General features: G+C 39.4%; 1 protein-coding gene across 3 annotated transcripts in view; it reads right to left on the bottom strand.

Annotated features, from left to right (window-relative positions):
• Positions 1 to 22,303, bottom strand: part of EAF2 (ELL associated factor 2) — a 67,680-nt gene that overhangs the window by 24,421 nt on the left and 20,956 nt on the right. For all 3 annotated transcript variants that reach the window (XM_055260692.2, XM_055260694.2, XM_063630168.1), the window contains exon 4: positions 20,185 to 20,330. In XM_055260692.2, coding sequence (XP_055116667.1) covers positions 20,185 to 20,330 — 146 coding nt within the window. The remainder of the gene's footprint in view (positions 1 to 20,184; positions 20,331 to 22,303) is intronic.

Genomic DNA, 22,303 nt, shown 5'->3' with positions numbered 1-22,303 from the left:
CATTTCTCTTAGGTAGAAAGACAGAAATTGCCAAGTCACAATAGGCATAGGTTTAATTTCATTAAAAACTCCCAGTTTTCAAACAGATTTTACACTCCAACCAGCAAGGTATGAGTCACAGATGCTTCATATCTTCCCTCACTAGGGCACAAACACACTTGGTATAGTGAGTCTGATGGGTGTACAATGGTATCTTCTTGTAGTTTTAATTTTCATTTCTTTGATGTGATAATATGAAGCAGTGTTTTTTATATGCTTACTGGCCATTTGAATATCTTTTTTGAAAAGCCTGTTCAAATCTTTTGTCCATTTTTATATTTGTTTGTCTTTTTCTTACTGATTTGTAAGAGTTCTTTATAGCTAATTCTCCTGGCTATGAGCCCTTTGTCACACTTTTGGCATTTGTGAATATTTCTTCCAGGTTACCCCAAGTCTGTAGCTCGGCTTTTCATTTCATTAATGGTGTCTCTTGAGAAGATTCTAGATCTCTGAAAGGCTGGCTTCTTGAATCGGTTTAAGCGTAACCTTCTCAAAAGTTTCCTTCCTCTCCATTCTCCAACCCCTATTACTTAGTTTAATTCTCTTCAAGACACTTATTTCTGAAATTCATTTGGATACTTATTTGTTTACTGCTTGTATCTTCCCTACTCTCTCACCCTCATCCATACTCCTAAATATAATGTGAGAATAGGAATGTTGTCTTGTTCATGTTGTATATTGTTATACAATGTTGGATTCAATTTGCTAATATTTCATTGATAATTTTTGAGTTTAAGTTCATAAGAGATATTGGTTCATAGTTTTCCTTTTCTTGTATTTCTTTATCTGTTTTGGGTATTGGGGGTAATACTGGCCTCATAAATGAGCTTAGAAATATTCCTTCCTTTTCCTTTTTCCAGAAGAGATTGTGTAATGTCGGTGTTAATTCTCTTTAAATGTTTGGCAGACTTCTTGGTCTGGCTATTTTTGGGGGGGTGTTTTTTAATTACTAATTTAATATTGATAGAACTATTCAATTTGCTTACTTCACCTTAGTTGAGTTTTGGCAGTTTTTAGCTTTTGAGGAACTAGTCCATTTCCTCTAAACTGTCAAATTTATGAGCACAAAGCTATAATATTTCTTTTCTTTTCTTTTTAGATAGGGTCTTGCTCTGTCACCCAGGCTGGAGTGCAGTGGCACAATTATGGCTCACTGCAGCCTCAACCTCTTGGGCTCAAGCAATCCGCTCACCTCAGCCTCCTGAGTAGCTGGGACTACTCAGGTGCACATCACCACGCCTGACTGCCTGACTAATCTAAAAAAAAATTTTTTTTGTAGAGACTCTGTATTGCCTAGGCTGGTCTGAAACTCCTGGGCTCAAGCAATCCTCTTGCCTTGGCCTCTGAAAGTGTTGGGATTACAGGTGTGAACCACCACACCCAGCCTACCATTTCTTTATAATACTTTTAATGGCTACTGGATCTGTAGTAAATTCATTACTTTCCTGATTATAGATGGAAGTTGTACTTTACATTCCTGATATTAGTAATTTCTGCCTTCTATCTTTTCATTTTTATCAATCTTACTAGAAGTTTATCAACAGTATTCTCTGATGACTGTCTTTTTGTTTCATTAATTTTCTCTATTGTTTTCAATTTCATTGATATCACTTCTTATTTTCATTATTTGTCTCTTTTTGCTTGCTTTGGGTTTAATCTGCTTTTCTTTTTCTAGTTTCCTAAAAAAGGGACTTAAATTAATTAATATGATAACTTTCCTCACTTCTAATGTAAGCATTTAGTGCCATAAATTTCCCTCTCAGAACTTCTTTAGTTACATTACACATATTTTGGCATGCTATGTTTACTTAATACACTTAGCTGCATGTATTTTTAATTTCCTTTGATGATTCTTCTTTAACCCATGGATCTTTTAGAAATGTGTTGTTTAATTTTCAAGTGTTTAGAGATTTATCCTGTTGTCTATTATTGATTTTTAGTTTGAATCCATTATGGTCAGATACATAGTCTGTATGACTTCAGTCTCTATAAATCTATTGAGATTTGTTTTATAGCCCAGGAGATGGTCTATCTTAGTAAATATTCCATGGGCACTTGAAACAAAATGTGTATTCTGCTGTTGTGTGGCATGTTATATATCTGTCAATTACGTCGTGTTGGTTGATCGTGTTACTCAGATTTCCTATATATGTGTTGATTTTCTGTCTAGTAGTTCTATTAGTTGCTGAGAGCAGAGTGTTGAAATACCCAGGCATATTTGTGGATTTGCAGATTTCTCTTTTCAGTTCTATCAGTTTGTGTTTCACATTTTTCTCAGTTCAGTTCAGTTGTTAGATGTATACACATTTATGTCTTCCTGGTAAATTAATACTTTATTCATTATTAATGTATCTCTTTGTAGTAATTTATTTTGCTCTTTTTTTTTTCTTTTGAGATGGAGTCTCACTCTGTCACCCAAGCTGCAGGGTAGTGGCGTGATCTCAGCTCACTGCAACCTCCGCCTCCCAAGTTCAAGTGATTCTCCTGCCTCAGCTTCCTGAGTGGCTGGGATTAAGGTGCGTGCCACTGTGCTTGGCTAATTTTTGTATTTTTAGTAGGGATGGGGTTTCACCATGTTGGCCAGGCTGGTCATGAACTCCTGACCTCAAGTGATCTGCCTGCCTCGGCCTCCCAAAGTGCTGGGATTACAGGCATGAGCCACTGCGCCCGGCCTATTTTGCTCTTAAGTCATCTTTATCTGATATTAATACAGCCATATGTTTGTGCTTTCTAAAATTAATGTTTAAATGGTATATATTTTCTATACTTTTACTTTCAAGCTACATATTTCATTAATTTCTTATAAACAGCATATAGTTGGGTGTGCTTTTTATATAGTCTGCCAATATCTGTCTTTTAATTGGCTTATTTAGACGATATATGTTTAAAGTAATTATTGCTATATGTTAGGGCTTAAGTGTGTCAATTTGTTATTTGTTTTCTGTTTGCTTCCTCTGTATTTCATTTCTCTGTTTCGCTTGTCTTGCCTTTCTGTGGGTTACTTGAAACATTTTAGAATGCCATCTCAATTAATTTATAAAGTTTTAAAAGGTGTCATTTTGTTTATTTTTCTTAGTGGTTGGTTTGGGTTTTTCAATATACATACCTGACTTGTCAATGCATTCCCATTCTAAGTAAACCTCATATCCACTTTGAAATATCATTATTTTGGGTATCAGAAGGTATTATCATTTTTGTTTCAGTCATCACATACGATTTAGAAAAGTCATGAGGAAAACCATAATCAATTGTACTTATTGATATGTTTGCTCTTTCTGTTGTTGTTTCTCTCTTCCTGATACTCTAAGATTCCTTCATTTAACATTTCTCTTCTGTCTGAATGACTTTATATAGCCAATATTTAAGGATAGTTTCCTAGGAACAAATTCTTTCAGTTTTCCTTTCTGAAGCAGGCTATTTGCCCCTCATTACTGAAGAATCATTTTGGCAGATACAGAATTCACACTTAACATTTTTTTTCTTTCAGCACTTGAAATATATTATGCCACTCCCTTCTGGGCTCCATGGCTTCAGATGAGAAATTGGATGTTAACCGAATGGTATTCTTTCATAGGTAATGTGTCATTTCTTTCTTGCTTTCAACCCTTTTCTCTTTGCCTTTAGTTTTCAGATGTTTAATTATGATGTACCTTGGCATCAATTTCTTTGGGTTTATCCTATTTGGGGTTTGTTCAGGTTTTTACATCTGTGGGTTTATGTCTTTCATAAAACTTGGGAAGTTTTTGCACATATTTCTTTAAATACTCTTTTAACCCTGCTCTCCCTCTTCTTTGAGACTCCAATGACACAAATATTGGATATTTTATCATTCTTCCACAGATTCTTGGGGACATGCTCATCTTGTTTCAGTCAATTTTCTATTTTCAGGTTGAGTGGATTCTATACATCCACAAGTAAACTGATTCTATCCACTCCCTAGCACTGAGCCCATCCAGTGAGTATTTTTGTTGTTATTGTATTTGTCAGTTCTATAATTTCCATTTGATTCTTACTTAAAACTTCTATTTCTTTATTGTGATTTTCTATTTTCTATTTTTTTTAATTTGCTTCAAGGGAATGTATAACTGAACCACATTTGTGATAGTTGTTTAAAGATCATTGTCAGATAATTCTAACATATGATTCATCTTCATGTTGGTATCAGTTGATTGTCTTTTCTCATTCATGTGATTCTCCTGAATCACAAATTATGGTACAACAGGTAATTTTCTTTTTTTCTTTTTCTTTTTCTTTTTTTAAGATGGAGTTTTGCTCTGTCGCCCAGGCTGGAGTGCAGTGGCACGATCTTGGCTCACTGCAACCTCCACTTGCTGGGTTCAAGCAATTCTCCTGCCTCAGCCTCCCAAGTAGCTGGAATTATAGGTGTGTGCCACCACACCCAGCTAATTTTTGTATTTTAGTAGAGACAGGGTTTCACCACGTTGGCCAGGCTGGTCTCAAACTCCTGACCTCAAGTGATCTGCTCGCCTTGACCTCCCAAAGTGCTGGGATTACAGATGTGAGCCACTACACCCAGCCATGACAGATAATTTTCTATTATATCTTGGATATCTTGGTTTTTGTGCTAGGGGAGATCTATATCTTATTCAAATTTTTAATTTTAGTAGGCAATCACTCTGTTTAGGTTTAGCATGCATATTCTTGCCTACTGTTGTGGGCTGTGGTTTAAATGACAATCTCGTTTTCAGAGTTTTTACAGTATTGTCTTGGTCTTCTTAACTAAATCTCCAGCAGCTGGGGTTCCCGATGATCCCTGCTGGTGCTACATGAAGGAAAGAAGGGACTTCACCAGGCAAGGAGATGTGGTGCGTATAGGTGGGGAAAGGGAGTCTCTTGCCTGGGATAAAGAGTGCTTCCTGAGCCAGGTAATTTTTTGTTGTGATTGGCTCCCCTGCTTGGAGGGGTGGAGGAAAGGAAAGTGCTTCCTAGCAAAGTGTTTGTTGTGGCAGGATTCCCTTTATTGATGCGATCCAGTCTCAAGATGTCTTTAGATGAGAGAGAAGAATCTTAGGTTAATAGGGCAGGAGGGCAGGTCTGGGAGGTAGAGTGGTATAAACAGTCTTCCCAGGCTGAATGCTTATTACAATAGAATTCTACTTGCAGGGACCTTCTGGCCATAGAGTGTCTCTGATGGAGGAAGGGAGCCTCAGGCCAGGTATACAAGGAGAACACTTAGAGGAATGCAGTTACTTACTGTGGTATCATCCTATTTGCTGGTACTCCCAGCTGTGAGTTGTCTCCAGGTAGCAGAGTAGAATTTTAGATCCATCTTATTTCTTTTTAAAAAAATTTTTTTTTTTTGTAGAGATGGGGTCTTGCTATCTTAAACTCCTGGCCTCAAACGATCCTCCCACCTCGGCCTCCCAAAGTGCTGGGATTACAGGTGTAAGCCACTGCACCTAGCCTCTATCTTATCTCCCAAACTCAATTCTAGATAGCTCAAAGATGTAAATGTAAAATTTAAGATACAAAAATATTAGTACAACTGCCAGACATAAACTTGAAAAGGTGATTTCAACCATTTTAACAGTAGTCAGTGGCACAGTAGGGTCAAGAAAATATTTTATAGAATGCAATCTAAGGAACATGTTATACAAATATCTCAAGGTAAATGAAGTTCCATTCTCATACTAAGTTAGAAATAGAAAGCTTTATGGTTGGAGATCATATTAACTTATCCTCTACACTTTCTTTTTTTTAACTTTTAATTTTTACAATTTTTTAATTGAGTTGAGGTTTCGCCATGTTGCCTAGGCTGTTCTCAAACTCCTGGGCTCAAATGATCCTCCCACCTTGGGCCCCCAAAGTGCTGGAATTATAGGCATGAGCCACTGTGCCTTGCCTCCTCTACAACATTCTTTTCCCTGAGTTATGCTTTGATACAATGCTTTTATTAAGGCCTCTATTAAAAAACTACCACATGGAAGAACTTCTACTTGTACTGTAAAATTACTGTTGAGAATACTATATAAAGTTTAATGCTCCCTAGAAAAAGGTTCCATATGATGAATTCCTTTTAGAATTTAGTAATAGGAAAAAGCCTGATTCTTTGTAACCTATCAGATAATACAACATATGCTGCTTGTGTCTCCCTTATGTCTTGGTGGTTAGAAGCTCAGAGCTAAATTATTATTATTATTATTATTTTGAGACAGAGTCTCACTCTGTCACCCAGGCTGGAATGCAGTGGCACAATCACGGCTTACTGCAGGCTTGACCTCCCCATGCTCAAGTGATCCTCCCAGCTTAGCCTCTCAAGTAGCTGGGACTACAGGCATACACCACCACACCCAGCTAATTTTGTATTTTTTTGTAGAGATGGGGTTTTACCATGTTGCCCAGGCTGGTCTCAAACTCCTGAGCTCAAGTGATCCATCTGCCTTGTCCTCCCAAAGTGTTGGGATTATAGGTGTGTACCACCACACCCAGCAATTTAATGTGTTAATGATTGGGAAATCTGCCTTCTCTTCCCCTTTAATATCTTGATTTTCTGTACCAATATTTTATTGTATTCATGTATATAAAGACATCATAATTCAAATCCATTTGGAAGCAGGCATGATGTAAAAAAAAATAAAATTCAAAACCTGTTGTATCGCCAAGCGTTCTGGACTTGTCTTTTTTATTGTTTATATAGGAGCTACTAATCGATTAGAGAATGAATACTCTACTGGGCTTAGAAGGGAACACTGAAATCGGACAGCTATGTGAAAATTTTAAGAAGGCAAAGTGTAGAAGCAAATATACTTTAGTGACCAGGGTCTCACTGCAGCCACAATTACTACAACATCGATAACCCACACTGCAGCTAGAAAAAAAATGGAGAATGGCGTGAACCTGGGAGGCGGAGCTTGCAGTGAGCCGAGATTGCGCCACTGCACTCCAGCCTGGGCGACAGAGCGAGACTCCGTCTCAAAAAAAAAAAAAAAAAAAAAAAAAAATGGAGATTTAAGTTTTCTTACTTAAAAAAGGACTGTATATACTTCCCTAAAAATACCTCCCAAGAAGTAAGCAGCAATTCAGAAAAAGTTGCCTGCTCATTCTGCTTACTGTATTTCCTCATTTCCCTATGGAATTGGTGACATCTTAAATATCTACAGTCTGGCCATACATGAAAAATTTTGACAGGAAGATGCTGTGAGGAATTGAATTTGAGTCATCACAATTGCCAGAAAGAAGAAAACTCCAGTTATATATATCTAAAGAGTCATTTTTTTTACCCTGAATAGTAATTTAAAATGATACAAGGGGAGGTTCCAAGATGGCTGAATAGGAACAGCTCCAGTCTACGGCTCCCACCGTGAGCCACGCAGAAGATGGGTGATTTCTGCATTTCCAACTGAGGTACTGGGTTCATCTCACTGGGGCTTGTTGGACAGTGGGTGCAGCCCACTGAGTGTGAGCCGAAGCAGGGCAGGGCATTGCCTCACCCAGGAAGTGCAAGGGGTCAGGAAATTCCCTTTCCTAGCAAAGGGAAGCCGTGACAGACAGTACCTGGAAAATCGGGACACTCCCACCCCTAATACTGTGCTTTTCCAATGGTCTTAGCAAACGGCACACCAGGTGATTATATCTCGTGCCTGGCTCGGAGGGTCCCATGCCCACAGAGCCTCATTCACTGCTAGCACAGCAGTCTGAGATCAAACCGGAAGGCAGCAGCGGGGCTGAGGGAGAGGCGTCCACCATTGCTGAGACTTGAGTAGGTAAACAAAGCGGCCTGGAAGCTTGAACCAGGTGGAGCCCACTGCAGCTCAAGGATGCCTGCCTGCATCTGTAGACTCCACCTCTGGGGGCAGGGCATAGCTGAACAAAAGGCAGCAGAAACTTCTGCAAACTTAAACGTCCCTGTCTGACAGCTTTGAAGAGAGTAGTGGTTCTCCCAGCACAGACTTTGAGATCTGAGAATGGACAGACTTCCTCCTCAAGTGGGTCCCTGACCCCCGAGTAGCCTAACTGGGAGACACCTACCAGTAGGGGCCGATTGACACCTCATACAGCCAAGTGCCCCTCTGAGACGAAGCTTCCAGAGGAAGGATCAGGCAGCAACATTTGCCCTTCTGCAATATTTGCTGCTCTGCAGCCTCCGCTGGTGATAACTAGGAAAACAGGGTCTACAGTGCACCTCCAGCAAACTCCAACAGACATGCAGCTGAGGGTCCTGACTGTTAGAATGAAAACTAACAAACAGAAAGGACATCCACACCAAAACCCCATCTGTAAATCACCATTATCAAAGACCAAAAGTAGATAAAACCTTTATCTACCTTTTGGGATAAAAGATGGGGAGAAACCAGAGCAGAAAAGCTGAAAATTCCAAAAATCAGAATGCCTCTTCTCCTCCAAAGGAACGCAGCTCCTCGCCAGCAATGGAATAAAGCTGGACAGAGAATGACTTTGACGAGTTGAGAGAAGAAGGCTTCAGACGATCAGTGATAACAAAGTTCTCCAAGCTAAAGGAGGATGTTCGAACCCATCGCAAAGAAGCTAAAAACCTTGAAAAAAGATTAGACGAATGGCTAACTAGAATAAACAGCATATAGAGAAGACCTTAAATGACCTGATGGAGCTGAAAACCATGGCACTAGAACTACGTGATGCTTCTACAAGCTTCAGTAGCCAATTAGATCAAGTGGAAGAAAGGGTTTCAGTGATTGAAGATCAAATGAATGAAATGAAGTGAGAAGAGAAGCTTAGAGTAAAAAGAGTAGAAAGAAATGAACAAAGTCTCCAAGAATATGGCACACTGTTAAAACACCAAATCTACGTTTGATTGGTGTACCTGAAAGTGACAGGGAGAATGGAACCAAGTTGGAAAACACTCTTCAGGATATTATCCAGGAGAATTTCCCCAACCTAGCAAGGCAGGCCAACATTAAAATTCAGGAAATACAGAGCACACCACAAAGATACTCCTGGAGAAGAGCAACTCCAAGACACATAATTGTCAGATTCACCAACGTTGAAATGAAGGAAAAAATGTTAAAGGCAGCCAGAGAGAAAGGTCGGGTTACCCACAAAGGGAAGCCCGTCAGACTAACAGCAGATCTCTCGGCAGAAACTCTACAAGCCAGAAGAGCGTAGGGGCCGTTATTCAACATTCTCAAAGAAAAGAATTTTCCTTTTTTTTTTTTTGGCTCTTAAAATTGTAATTTATTTATTTATTTATTTATTTATTTATTTTTTAATTTTTATTACTATTATTATACTTTAGGTTTAGGGTACATGTGCACAATGTGCAGGTTTGTTACATATGTATCCATGTGCCATGTTGATTTCCTGCACCCATTAACTCGTCATTTAGCATTAGGTATATCTCCTAATGCTGTCCCTCCCCCCTCTCCCAACCCCACAACAGTCCCCAGAGTGTGATGTGTCCATGAGTTCTCATTGATCAATTCCCACCTATGAGTGAGAACATGCGGTGTTTGGTTTTTTGTCCTTGCGATAGTTTACTGAGAATGATGTTTTCCAGTTTCATCCATGTCCCTACAAAGGACATGAACTCATCATTTTTTATGGCTGCATAGTATTCCATGGTGTATATGTGCCACATTTTCTTAATCCAGTCTATTGTTGTTGGACATTTGGGTTGGTTCCAACTCTTTGCTATTGTGAATAGTGCTGCAATAAACATACGTGTGCATGTGTCTTTATAGCAGCATGATTTATAGTCCTTTGTGTATATACCCAGTAATGGGATGGCTGGGTCAAATGGTATTTCTAGTTCTAGATCCCTGAGGAATCGCCACACTGACTTCCACAATGGTTGAACTAGTTTACAGTCCAACCAACAGTGTAAAAGTGTTCCTATTTCTCCACATCCTCTCCAGCACCTGTTGTTTCCTGATTTTTTAATGATGGCCATTCTAACTGGTGTGAGATGGTATCTCACTGTGGTTTTGATTTGCATTTCTCTGATGGCCAGTGATTATGAGCATTTCTTCATGTGTTTTTTGGCTGCATGAATGTCTTCTTTTGAGAAGTGTCTGTTCATGTCCTTTGCCCACTTTTTGATGGGGTTGTTTGTTTTTTTCTTGTAAATTTGTTTGAGTTCATTGTAGATTCTGGATATTAGCCCTTTGTCAGATGAGTAGGTTGCAAAAATTTTCTCCCATTCTGTAGGTTGCCTGTTCACTCTGATGGTAGTTTCTTTTGCTGTGCAGAAGCTCTTTAGTTTAATTAGATCCCATTTGTCAATTTTGGCTTTTGTTGCCATTGCTTATGGTGTTTTAGACATGAAGTCCTTGCCCACGCCTGTGTCTTGAATGGTATTGCCTAGGTTTTCTTGTAGGATTTTAATGGTTTTAGGTCTAACATGTAAGTCTTTAATCCATCTTGAATTAATTTTTGTATAAGGTGTAAGGAAGGGATCCAGTTTCAGCTTTCTACATATGGCTAGCCAGTTTTCCCAGCACCATTTATTAAATAGGGAATCCTTTCCCCATTTCTTGTTTTTGTCAGGTTTGTCAAAGATCAGATAGTTGTAGATATGTGGCATCATTTCTGAGGGCTCTGTTCTGTTCCATTGATCTATGTCTCTGTTGTGGTACCAGTACCATGCTGTTTTGGTTACTGTAGCCTTGTAGTATAGTTTGAAGTCAGGTAGCGTGATGCCTCCAGCTTTGTTCTTTTGGCTTCGGATTGACTTGGCGATGCGGGCTCTTTTTTGGTTCCATATGAACTTTAAAGTAGTTTTTTCCAATTCTGTAAAGAAAGTCATTGGTAGCTTGATGGGGATGGCATTGAATCTATAAATTACCTTGGGCAGTATGGCCATTTTCACGATATTGATTCTTCCAACCCATGAGCATGGAATGTTCTTCCATTTGTTTGTATCCTCTTTTATTTCATTGAGCAGTGGTTTGTAGTTCTCCTTGAAGAGGTCCTTCACATCCCTTGTAAGTTGGATTCCTAGGTATTTTATTCTCTTTGAAGCAATTGTGAATGGGAGTTCACTCATGATTTGGCTGTTTGTCTGTGATTGGTGTACAAGAATGCTTGTGATTTTTGTACATTGATTTTGTATCCTGAGACTTTGCTGAAGTTGCTAATCAGCTTAAGGAGATTTTGGGCTGAGACAATGGAGTTTTCTAGATATACAATCATGTCATCTGCAAACAGGGACGATTTGACTTCCTCTTTTCCTAATTGAATGCCCTTTATTTCCTTCTCCTGCCTGATTGCCCTGGCCAGAACTTCCAGCACTATGTTGAATAGGAGAGGTGAGAGAGGGCATCCCTGTCTTGTGCCAGTTTTCAGAGGGAATGCTTCCAGTTTTTGCCCATTCAGTATGATATTGGCTGTGGGTTTGTCATAGATAGCTCTTATTATTTTGAGATATGTCCCATCAATACCTAATTTATTGAGAGTTTTTAGCATCAAGCGTTGTTGAATTTTGTCAAAGGCCTTTTCTGCATCTATTGAGATAATCATGTGGTTTTTGTCTTTGGTTCTGTTTATATGCTGGATTACATTTATTGATTTGTGTATGTTGAACCAGCCTTGCATCCCAGGGATGAAGCCCACTTGATTATGGTGGATAAGCTTTTTGATGTGCTGCTGGATTCGGTTTGCCAGTATTTTATTGAGGATTTTTGCATCAATGTTCATCAAGGATATTGGTCTGAAATTCTCTTTTTTGGTTATGTCTCTGCCAGGCTTTGGTATCAGGACGATGCTGGCCTCATAAAATGTGTTAGGGAGGATTCCCTCTTTTTCTATCGATTGGAATAGTTTCAGAAGGAATGGTACCAGTTCCTCCTTGTACCTCTGGTAGAATTCGGCTGTGAATCCATCAGGTCCTGGACTCTTTTTGGTTGGTAAGCTATTGATTATTGCCACGATTTCAGAACCTGTTATTGGTCTATTCAGAGATTCAACTTCTTCCTGGTTTAGTCTTGGGAGGGTGTATTTGTCGAGGAATTTATCCATTTCTTCTAGATTTTCTAGTTTATTTGCATAGAGGTGTTTCTAGTATTCTCTGACAGTAGATTGTATTTCTGTGGGATCGGTGGTGATATCCCCTTTTTCATTTTTTATTGCATCTATTTGATTCTTCTCTCTTTTCTTCTTTATTAGTCTTGCTAGCGGTCTATCAATTTTGTTGATCTTTTCAAAAAACCAGCTCCTGGATTCATTAATTTTTTGAAGGGTTTTTTGTGTCTCTATTTCCTTCAGTTCTGCTCTGATTTTAGTTATTTCTAGCCTTCTGCTAGCTTCTGAAGGTGTTTGCTCTTGCTTTTCTAGTTCTTTTAATGGTGATGTTAGGGCATCAATTTTGGATCTTTCCTGCTTTCTCTCGTGGGCATTTAGTGCTATAAATTTCCCTCTACACACTGCTTTGAATGCGTCCCAGAGATTCTGGTATGTTGTGTCTTTGTTCTCGTTGGTTTCAAAGAACATCTTTATTTCTGCCTTCATTTCATTATGTACCCAATAGTCATTCAGGAGCAGGTTGTTCAGTTTCCATGTAGTTGAGTGGTTTTGAGTGAGTTTCTTAATCCTGAGTTCTAGTTTGATTGCACTGTGGTCTGAGAGACAGTTTGTTATAATTTCTGTTCTTTTACATTTGCTGAGGAGTGCTTTACTTCCAACTATGTGGTCAATTTTGGAATAGGTGTAGTGTGGTGCTGAAAAAAATGTATATTCTGTTGATTTGGGGTGGAGAGTTCTGTAGATGTCTATTAGTTCCACTTTGTGCAGAGCTGAGTTCAATTCCGGGATATCCTTGTTAACTTTCTGTCTCGTTGATCTGTCTAATGCTGACAGTGGGGTGTTAAAATCTCCCATTATTTTTGTGTGGGAGTTTAAGTCCCTTCGTAGGTCGCTCAGGACTTGCTTTATGAATCTGCGTGCTCCTGTGTTGGGTGCATATATATTTAGGATAGTTAGCTCTTCTTGTTGAATTGATCCCTTTACCATTATGTAATGGCCTTCTTTGTCTCTTTTGATCTTTGTTGGTTTAAAGTCTATTTTATCAGAGACTAGGATTGCAACCCCTGCCTTTTTTTGTTTTCCATTTGCTTGATAGATCTTCCTCCATCCCTTTATTTTGAGTCTATGTGTGTCTCTGCACGTGAGATGGGTTTCCTGAATACAGGACACTGATGAGTCCTGACTCCTTATCCAGTTTGCCAGTCTGTGTCTTTTAATTGGAGCATTTAGCCCATTTACATTTAACGTTAATATTGTTATGTGTGAATCTGATCCTGTCATTATGATGTTAGTTGGTTATTTTGCTCGTTAGTTGTTGCAGTTTCTTCCTAGCCTCAATGGTCTTTACAATTTGGCATGTTTTTGCAGTGGCTGGTACCGGTTGTTCCTTTCCATGTTTAGTGCTTCCTTCAGGAGCTCTTTTAGGGCAGGCCTGGTGGTGACAAAATCACTCAGCGTTTGCTTGTCTGTAAAGTATTTTATTTCTCCTTCACTTATGAAGCTTAGTTTGGCTGGATATGAAATTCTGGGTTGAAAATTCTTTTCTTTAAGAATGTTGAATATCAGCCCCCACTCTCTTCTGGCTTGTAGAGTTTCTGCCGAGAGATCAGCTGTTAGTCTGATGGGCTTCCCTTTGTGGGTAACGTGACCTTTCTCTCTGGCTGCCCTTAACATTTTTTCCTTCATTTCAACTTTGGTGAATCTGACAATTATGTGTCTTGGAGTTGCTCTTCTCAAGGAGTATCTTTGTGGCGTTCTCTGTATTTCCTGAATCTGAATGTTGGCCTGCCTTGCTAGATTGGGGAAGTTCTCCTGGATAATATCTTGCAGAGTGTTTTCCAACTTGGTTCCATTCTCCCCGTCATTTTCAGGTACACCAATCAGACGTAGGTTTGGTCTTTTCACATAGTCCCAAATTTCTTGGAGGCTTTCTTCATTTCTTTTTATTCTTTTTTCTCTAAACTTCCCTTCTCGCTTCATTTCGTTCATTTCATCTTCCATCAGCGATACCCTTTCTTCCAGTTGATTGCATCTGCTACTGAGGCTTCTGCAATCTTCGCGTAGTTCTCGAAACTTGGCTTTCAGCTCCATTAGCTCCTTTAAGCCCTTCTCTCCATTGGTTATTCTAGTTATCCATTCTTCTAATTTTTTTTCAAAGTTTTTAACTTCTTTGATATTGTTTTGAATTTCCTCCTGTAGCTCAGAGTAGTTTGATCGTCTGAAGCCTTCTTCTCTCAACTCGTCAAAGTCATCCTCCATCCAGCTTTGTTCCGTTGCTGGTGAGGAACTGCGTTCCTTTGGAGGTGGAGAGGTGCTCTGCTTTTTAGAGTTTCCAGTTTTTCTGCTCTGTTTTTTCCCCATCTTTGGGGTTTTATCTACTTTTGGTCTTTGATGATGGTGATGTACAGATGGGTTTTTGGTGTGGATGTCCTTTCTGTTTGTTAGTTTTCCTTCTACCAGACAGGACCCTCAGCTGCAGGTCTGTTGGAGTTTACTATAGGTCCACTCTCAGACCCTGTTTGGCTGGGTGTCAGCAGCGGTGGCTGCAGAACTGCAGATTTTCGTGAGACCACAAATTCAGCTGTCTGATAGTTCCTCTGGAATTTTTGTCTCAGAGGAGTACCCGGCTGAGTGAGGTGTCAGTCCGTCCCTACTGGGGGGGTGCCTCCCAGTTAGGCTGCTCAGGGGTGAGGGACCCACTTTTGGAGGCAGTCTGTCCGTTCTCAGATCTCCAGCTGCATGCTGGGAGAACTACTACTCTCTTCAAAGCTGTCAGTCAGACAGGGACATTTATGTCTGTGGAGGTTCCTGCTGACTTTTTGTTTGTCTGTGCCCTGCCCCCAGAGGTGGAGCCTACAGAGGCAGGCAGGCCTCCTTGAGCTGTGGTGGGCTCCACCCAGTTCAAGCTTCCTGGCTGCTTTGTTTACCTAAGCAAGCCTGGGCAATGGTGGGCGCCCCTCCCCCAGCCTTGCTGCCGCCTTGCAGCTTGATCTCAGACTGCTGTGCTAGCAATCAGCGAGACTCCATGGGCATAGGACCCTCCGAGCCAGGTGCGGGACACAATCTCCTAGTGTGCCGTTTTCCAGGCCCGTTGGAAAAGTGCAGTATTAGGGTGGGACTGACCCGATATTCCAGGTGCCGTCTGTTACCCCTTTCTTTGACTAGGAAAGGGAACTCCCTGACCCCTTGCGCTTCCCAAGTGAGGCAATGCCTCGCCCTGCTTTGGCTCGCGCTCAGTGAGCTTCACCGACTGTCCTGCACCCACTGTTTGGCACTCCCTAGTGAGATGAAACCGGTACCTCAAACAAATGCAGAAATCACCCATCTTCTGTGTCGCTCAGGCTGGGAGCTGTAGACCGGAGCTGTTCCTATCAAGAAAAGAATTTTCAACCCAGAATTTCATATCCAGCCAAACTAAGCTTCATAAGTGAAGGAGAAATAAAATCCTTTACAGACAAGCAAATGCTGAGAGATTTTGTCACCACCAGGCCTGCTTTACAAGAGCTCCTGAAGGAAGCACTAAACATGGAAAGGAACAACTGGTACCAGCCACTACAAAAATATGCCAAATTGTAAAGACCGTCGATGCTAGGCAGAAACTACATCAACTAATGAGCAAAATAACCAGCTAACATCATAACAACAGGATCCAATTAACACATAACAATATTAACCTTAAATGTAAATAAGCTAAATGCTCCAATTAAAAGACACAGACTGACAAATTGGATAAAGAGTCAAGACCATCAGTGTGCTGTATTCAGGAGACACATCTCACATGCAGAGACACACATAGGCTTTAAATAAAGGGATAGAAGAAGATCTACTATGCAAATGGAAAACCAAAAAAAGGGTGTTGGAATACTAGTCTCTGACAAAACAGACTTTAAACCAACAAAGATGAAAAGAGACAAGGAAGGCCATTACATAACAGAAAGGGATCAATTCAACAAGAAGACCTAACTATCCTAAATATATATGCACCCAGTACAGGAGCACCCAGATTCATAAAGCAAGTCCTTAGAGATATACCAAGAGACTTAGACTCCCAAACAATAATAACGGGAGATTTCAACACTCCACTGTCAATATTAGACAGATCAATGAGACAGAAGGTTAACAAGGATATACAGGACATGAACTCAGTTCTGCACCATGCAGACCTAATAAACATCTACAGAACTCTCCACCCCAAATCAATAGAATATACATTCTTCTCAGCACCACATCACACTTATTCCAAAATTGACCACATAGTTGGAAGTAAAGCACTCCTCAGCAAATATAAAAGAATACAAATCACAACAAACTGTCTCTCAGACCACAGTGCAATCAAATTAGAACTCAGGATTAAGAAACTCACTCAAAACCACACGACTACATGGAAACTGAACAACCTGCTCCTGAATGACTACTGGGTAAATAACAAAATGAAGGCAGAAATAAAGATGTCCTTTGAAACCAATGAGAACAAAGACACAACGTACCAGAATCTCTGGGACACATTTAAAACAGTGTATAGAGGGAAATTTATAGCACTGAATGCCCACAAGAGAAACCAGGAAAGATCTAAAAATCAACACCCTAACATCACCATTAAAAGAACTAAAGAAGCAAGAGCAAACAAATTCAAAAGCTAGCAGAAGGCAAGAAATAACTAAGATCAGAGTGGAACTGAAGGAAGTAGAGACACAAAAAACCCTTCAAAAAATCAGTGAATCCATGAGATGGTTTTTGAAAAGATCAACAAAATTGATAGACTGCTAGCAAGACTAATAAAGAAGAAAAGAGAGAAGAATCAAATAGATACAATAACAAATGATAAACGGGATATCACCACAGATCCCACAGAAATACAAACTACCATCAGAGAATACTATAAGCACCTCTACGCAAATAAACTAGAAAATCTAGAAGAAGTGGATAAATTCCTGGACACACACACCCTCCCAAGACTAAACCAGGAAAAAATTGAATCCCTGAATAGACCAATACAGGCTCTGAAATTGAGGTAATAATTAATAGCCTACCAACCAAAAAAAGGTCAGGACCAGACGGATTCACAGCCGAATTCTACCAGAAGTAGAAAAAGGAGCTGGTACCATTCCTTCTGAAACTATTCCAATCAATAGAAAAAGATGAAATCCTCCCTAACTCATTTTATGAGGCCAGCATCATCCTGATACCAAAGCCTGGCAGAGACACAACAAAAAAAGAGAATTTTAGACCAGTATCCCTGGTGAACACTGATGCGAAAATCCTCAATAAAATACTGGCAAACTGAATCCAGCAGCACATCAAAAAGCTTATCCCTCACGATCACGTTGGCTTCATCCCTGGGATACAAGGCTGGTTCAACATATGCCAATCAATAAACGTAATCCATCACATAAACAGAACCAATGACAAAAACCATACGATTATCTCAATAGATGCAGAAAAGGCCTTCGACAAAATTCAACAGCTCTTCATGCTAAAAACTCTCAATAAATTAGGTATGGATGGAACATATCTCAAAATAATAAGAGCTGTTTATGACAAATCCACAACCAATATCATACTGAATGGGCAAAAACTGGAAGCATTCCCTTTGAAAACTGGCACAAGACAGGGATGCCCTCTTTCACCACTCCTATTCAACATAGTGTTGGAAGTTCTGGCCAGGGCAATCAGGGAGGATAAAGAAACAAAGGGTATTCAATTAGGAAAAGAGGAAGTCAAATTGTCCCTGTTTGCAGTTGACATGATTGTACATTTAGAAAACCCCATTGTCTCAGCCCCAAATCTCCTTAAGCTGATAAGCAACTTCAGCAAAGTCTCAGGATACAAAATCAATGTGCAAAAATCACAAGCATTCCTATACACCAATAACAGACAAACAGAGAGCCAACTCATGAGTGAACTCCCATTCACAATTGCTTCAAAGAGAATAAAATACCTAGGAATCCAACTTACAAGGGATGTGAAGGACCTCTTCAAGCAGAACTACAAACCACTGCTCAACAAAATAAAAGAGGACACAAACAAATGGAAGAACGTTCCATGCTCATGGATAGGAAGAGTCAATATCATGAAAATGGCCATACTCCCAAAGGTAATTTATAGATTTGATGCCATCCCCATCAAGCTATCAATGGCTTTCTTCAGAGAATTTGAAAAAACTACTTTAAAGTCATATGGACACAAAATAGAGCCCCCATTGCCAAGACAATCCTAAGCAAAAAGAACAAAGCTGGAGGCATCACGCTATCTGACTTCAAACTATACTGCAAGGCTACAGTAACCAAAAGAGCATGGTACTGGTACCAAAACAAATATATAGACCCATGGAACATAACAGAGGCTTCAGAAATCACACCACACATCTACAATCATCTGATCTTTGACAAACCTGACAAAAACAAGCAACGGGGAAAGGATTCCCTATTTAATACATGGTGCTGGGAAAACTGGCTAGCCATATGTAGAAAGCTGAAACTGGATCCCTTCCTTACACCTTATACAAAAATTAATTCAAGATGGATTAAAGACTTACATGTTAGACCTAAAACTATAAAAACCCTAGAAGAAAAGCTAGGCAATACCATTCAGGACATAGGCATGGGCAAGGACTTCATGACTAAAACACCAAAAGCAATGGAAACAAAAGCCAAAATTGACACATGGGATCTAATTAAACTAAAAAGCTTCTGCACAGCAAAAGAAACTGCCATCAGAGTGAACAGACAACCTACAGAATGGGAGAAAATTTTTGCAATTTATCCATTTGACAAAGGGCTAATATCCAGAATCTACAAAGAACGTAAACAAATTTACAAGAAAAAACAAACAACCCCATCAAAAAGTGGGCAAAGGATATGAACAGACATTTCTCAAAAGAAGATATTTCTGCAGCCAACAGACACATGAAAAAATGCTCATCATCACTGGTCATCAGAGAAATGCAAATCAAAATCACAATGAGATACTATCTCACACCAGTTAGAATGGCGATCATTAAAAAGGCAGGAAACAACAGGTGCTGGAGAGGATGTGGAGAAATAGGAACACTTTTACACTGTTAATGGGACTGTAAACTAGTTCAACCATTGTGGAAGACTGTGTGGCGATTCCTCAAGGATCTAGAACTAGAAATACCATTTGACTCAGCCATCCCATTACTGGGTATATACCCAAAGGATTATAAATCATGCTGCTATAAAGACACATACACATGTATGTTTGTTGCAGCACTATTCACAATAGCAAAGACTTGGAACCAACCCAAGTGTCCACCAATGATAGACTGGATTAAGAAAATGTGGCGCATATACACCGTGGAATACTATGCAGCCATAAAAAAGGATGTGTTCACGTCCTTTGTAGGGACATGGATGAAGCTAGAAACCATCATTCTGAGCAACCTACTGCAAGGACAGAAAACCAAACACCACATGTTCTCACTCACAGGTGGGAATTGAACAATGAGATCACTTGGACACAGGGTGTCCATCACACACCGGGGCCTGTCATGGGGTGGGGGGAGAGGGGAGGGATAACATTAGGAGATATACCTAATGTAAATGATGAGTTAATGGGTGCAGCACACCAACATACCACATGTATACATACGTAACAAACCTGCACGTTGTGTACATGTACCCTAGAACTTAAAGTATAATAAAAAAATAAAATTATACAGATTCTCTTATATGGATATTGCTTACATAAAACTAAAAATCATAAGCTACATCATTACCCCAGAAAAATGCATAATTACAAAAAATATTATGCTCTTGGTAAACGTTTATAATTAGTACCACTGTTAATTAAAATGAAAAAATTCATTTAGCATTTCTTTTTTTTTTTTTTTTTTGAGATGGAGTCTCACTCTGTCACCAAGGCTGGAGTGCAGTGGTGCAATCTTGGCTCACTGCAACCTCCGCCTCTCAAGTTCAAGTGATTCTTCTGCCTCAGCCTCCCGAGTAGGTGGGACCACAGGCGCATGCCACCATGCCCAGCTAATTTTTGTATTTTTAGCAGAGATGGGGTTTCACCATGTTGGCCAGGCTGGTGTTGAACTACTGACCTCATGATCCACCTGCCTCGGCCTCCTAAAGTGCTGGGATTGCAGGTGTGAGCCACTGTGCCTGGCCTTAACATTTCTTAATTATCTCTTATAAAGGGATGTTACATACACTTAGATTTTACCTCTTTCGATATCATCTATTGGAGATGCTGGGGACATCTTATCTTCAGATGGAGAATGTTTTACAAGATTGGGAGTCCTGGCTGAATTCCACATTTGTTGTTGCTGTTGTTCTTTGCGATACTGAATTTTACTGCTTCCTTCAACTCTGCAATTAAGAATATCAAATATTGAAACAGGTATGACAGCAATGTAACAAAAATTTCAACTTACAAAGTTACTAAAACTGACCACTTACTCTTCTCCTAAACATCTTTAGAATAATATTCCATAATTAAAACATTAATTTAGTTCATTATTTAACAAGTATTTATCAAGTTCTATCTCTGTGATACACATGTCCATTGAGGGATACAAACAAGAACAAAAACAAAACCAGTGCCAGGCTTGGTGCCTCATGCCTATAATCCCAGCATATTGGGAGGCTGAAGTGGGAGGATTACTTGAGGCCAGGAATTCATTCAAGACCAGCCTGGTCAACATAGTGAGACCCTGTCTGTACAAAACTAATAAAAATATTAGCTGGGCATGATGATGCACACCTGTAATCTCAGCTACTTAGGAGGCTGTGGGAGGATCATTTGAGCCCAGGAGTTAGAAGCTGCAGTAAGCTATGATTGCACCACTGCACTCCAGCCTGGGGAACAGAGTGAGACCCTGTCTCATAAAACAAAAACAAAAATCCAGGCTGGTGCAGTGGCTCATGCCTATAATCCCAGCACTTTCGGAGGCTGAGGAAGGAAGATGGTTTGAGGCCAGGAGTTCAAGACCAGCCTGGGCAATATAACGAGATCCCCCCATCTCTATTTAAAAATAAATAAAACAACAACCAAAAAAAAAAAAAGCCATTGCTTAAATTGAACAGCTAAGATATTCACAAATGACTAAAATAAAAGAAAAAATATAAATGTATAACAGGTACGATATATTCTGTAAGTTCTAAAATTATCATTTCTGTTAAAACAAATCACTTCTACAGTTTCCATTCATAACTTAAGACAGGCATGACAATAAAGGAGATTCATATACTTTTCTCTCAATATCTTTAAGAAGAGTGTATAACAAAAGTATGCTTGATTTTTGCCTCTCCCATTTCCAGTCACCAAATCCTGTCAGTTCTTCCTTCAAAAAGTCTTTAGAACCTCACTTTTCTTTTCATTCCTGTCCTCAAAAATCCTGGTTTATACATTTTTTCTGATTCCTACATTGTTTCATTTACTCAGTTTCTCTACTGAATTAATGTTTTAAGACAAAACTGTAAACATGCCAATCCCTGGTTAAAAAGACTTTAATATGTAACCACTACCAGCAAGGTAATGTCCTAATGTCTTAGTTAATATTGACGGCATTAACCTCAACCAACAAAATTACAACCTTACCTCTAGCCCAATATCAACATCGCCCCCTACTTTCCAAAACATATACACAGGTACAGAGACAAACCTCTGCTCCATTCAAGTAGGTCTTACTCATTGGTCCTGAATAAGTCAGATATCAAACTTGTCTTACATCCTCATCTCCTCTCTAATCAATTAAATCGGTATTTCACAAACTTTCTTCTGGTGTGAATCACAGCAGGGCATGGATGGTAGAGGTGAGGGGATATTAAAAAATAGAGTTTCCCAGGATCCTTCCCTGATTTAAGGTTGGATTTGGGAACTAATGTTTAACAAGCACCCAAGGTAATTCTTATGATCCTAATCTCCTCTTAAGGTACATCAAAAAGGCCTCCCTGAATTTTCCAATCTACCATTACTTCTCCTTTTTCTTAATTCCTAGAGCAATTTTTGTCTATACTATTTGCATAGCTTTTAGAGCAAACATCCTTATATTACATGGTAAGTAATGTGTTACCTATTTCCAAAAAGGATTTGAGATGGGTATATTCTCCTATCGACTTTTTAAATGGAATAATCTGTTTATCTGAATAAAATGCAGAAGTTTTGAGGTGTTTGCAGAGCAAACTTTCCTTTTTCTAGTACATTACACATCCTAGGTACTCAATACATTTTTACTAATGAAGATGAAATTATTTTAGAGAATGTATAATGGCTTCCTTCAATCCAGTTATACAGAAGTATCTACAATAGGATAAAAAGTGTACCTATACCTATAGAAAGC

This window comes from Symphalangus syndactylus, chromosome 21, assembly GCF_028878055.3.
Source record: "Symphalangus syndactylus isolate Jambi chromosome 21, NHGRI_mSymSyn1-v2.1_pri, whole genome shotgun sequence".
Taxonomy (NCBI): domain Eukaryota; kingdom Metazoa; phylum Chordata; class Mammalia; order Primates; family Hylobatidae; genus Symphalangus; species Symphalangus syndactylus.
This window is presented reverse-complemented; position numbering and strand designations above follow the sequence as displayed.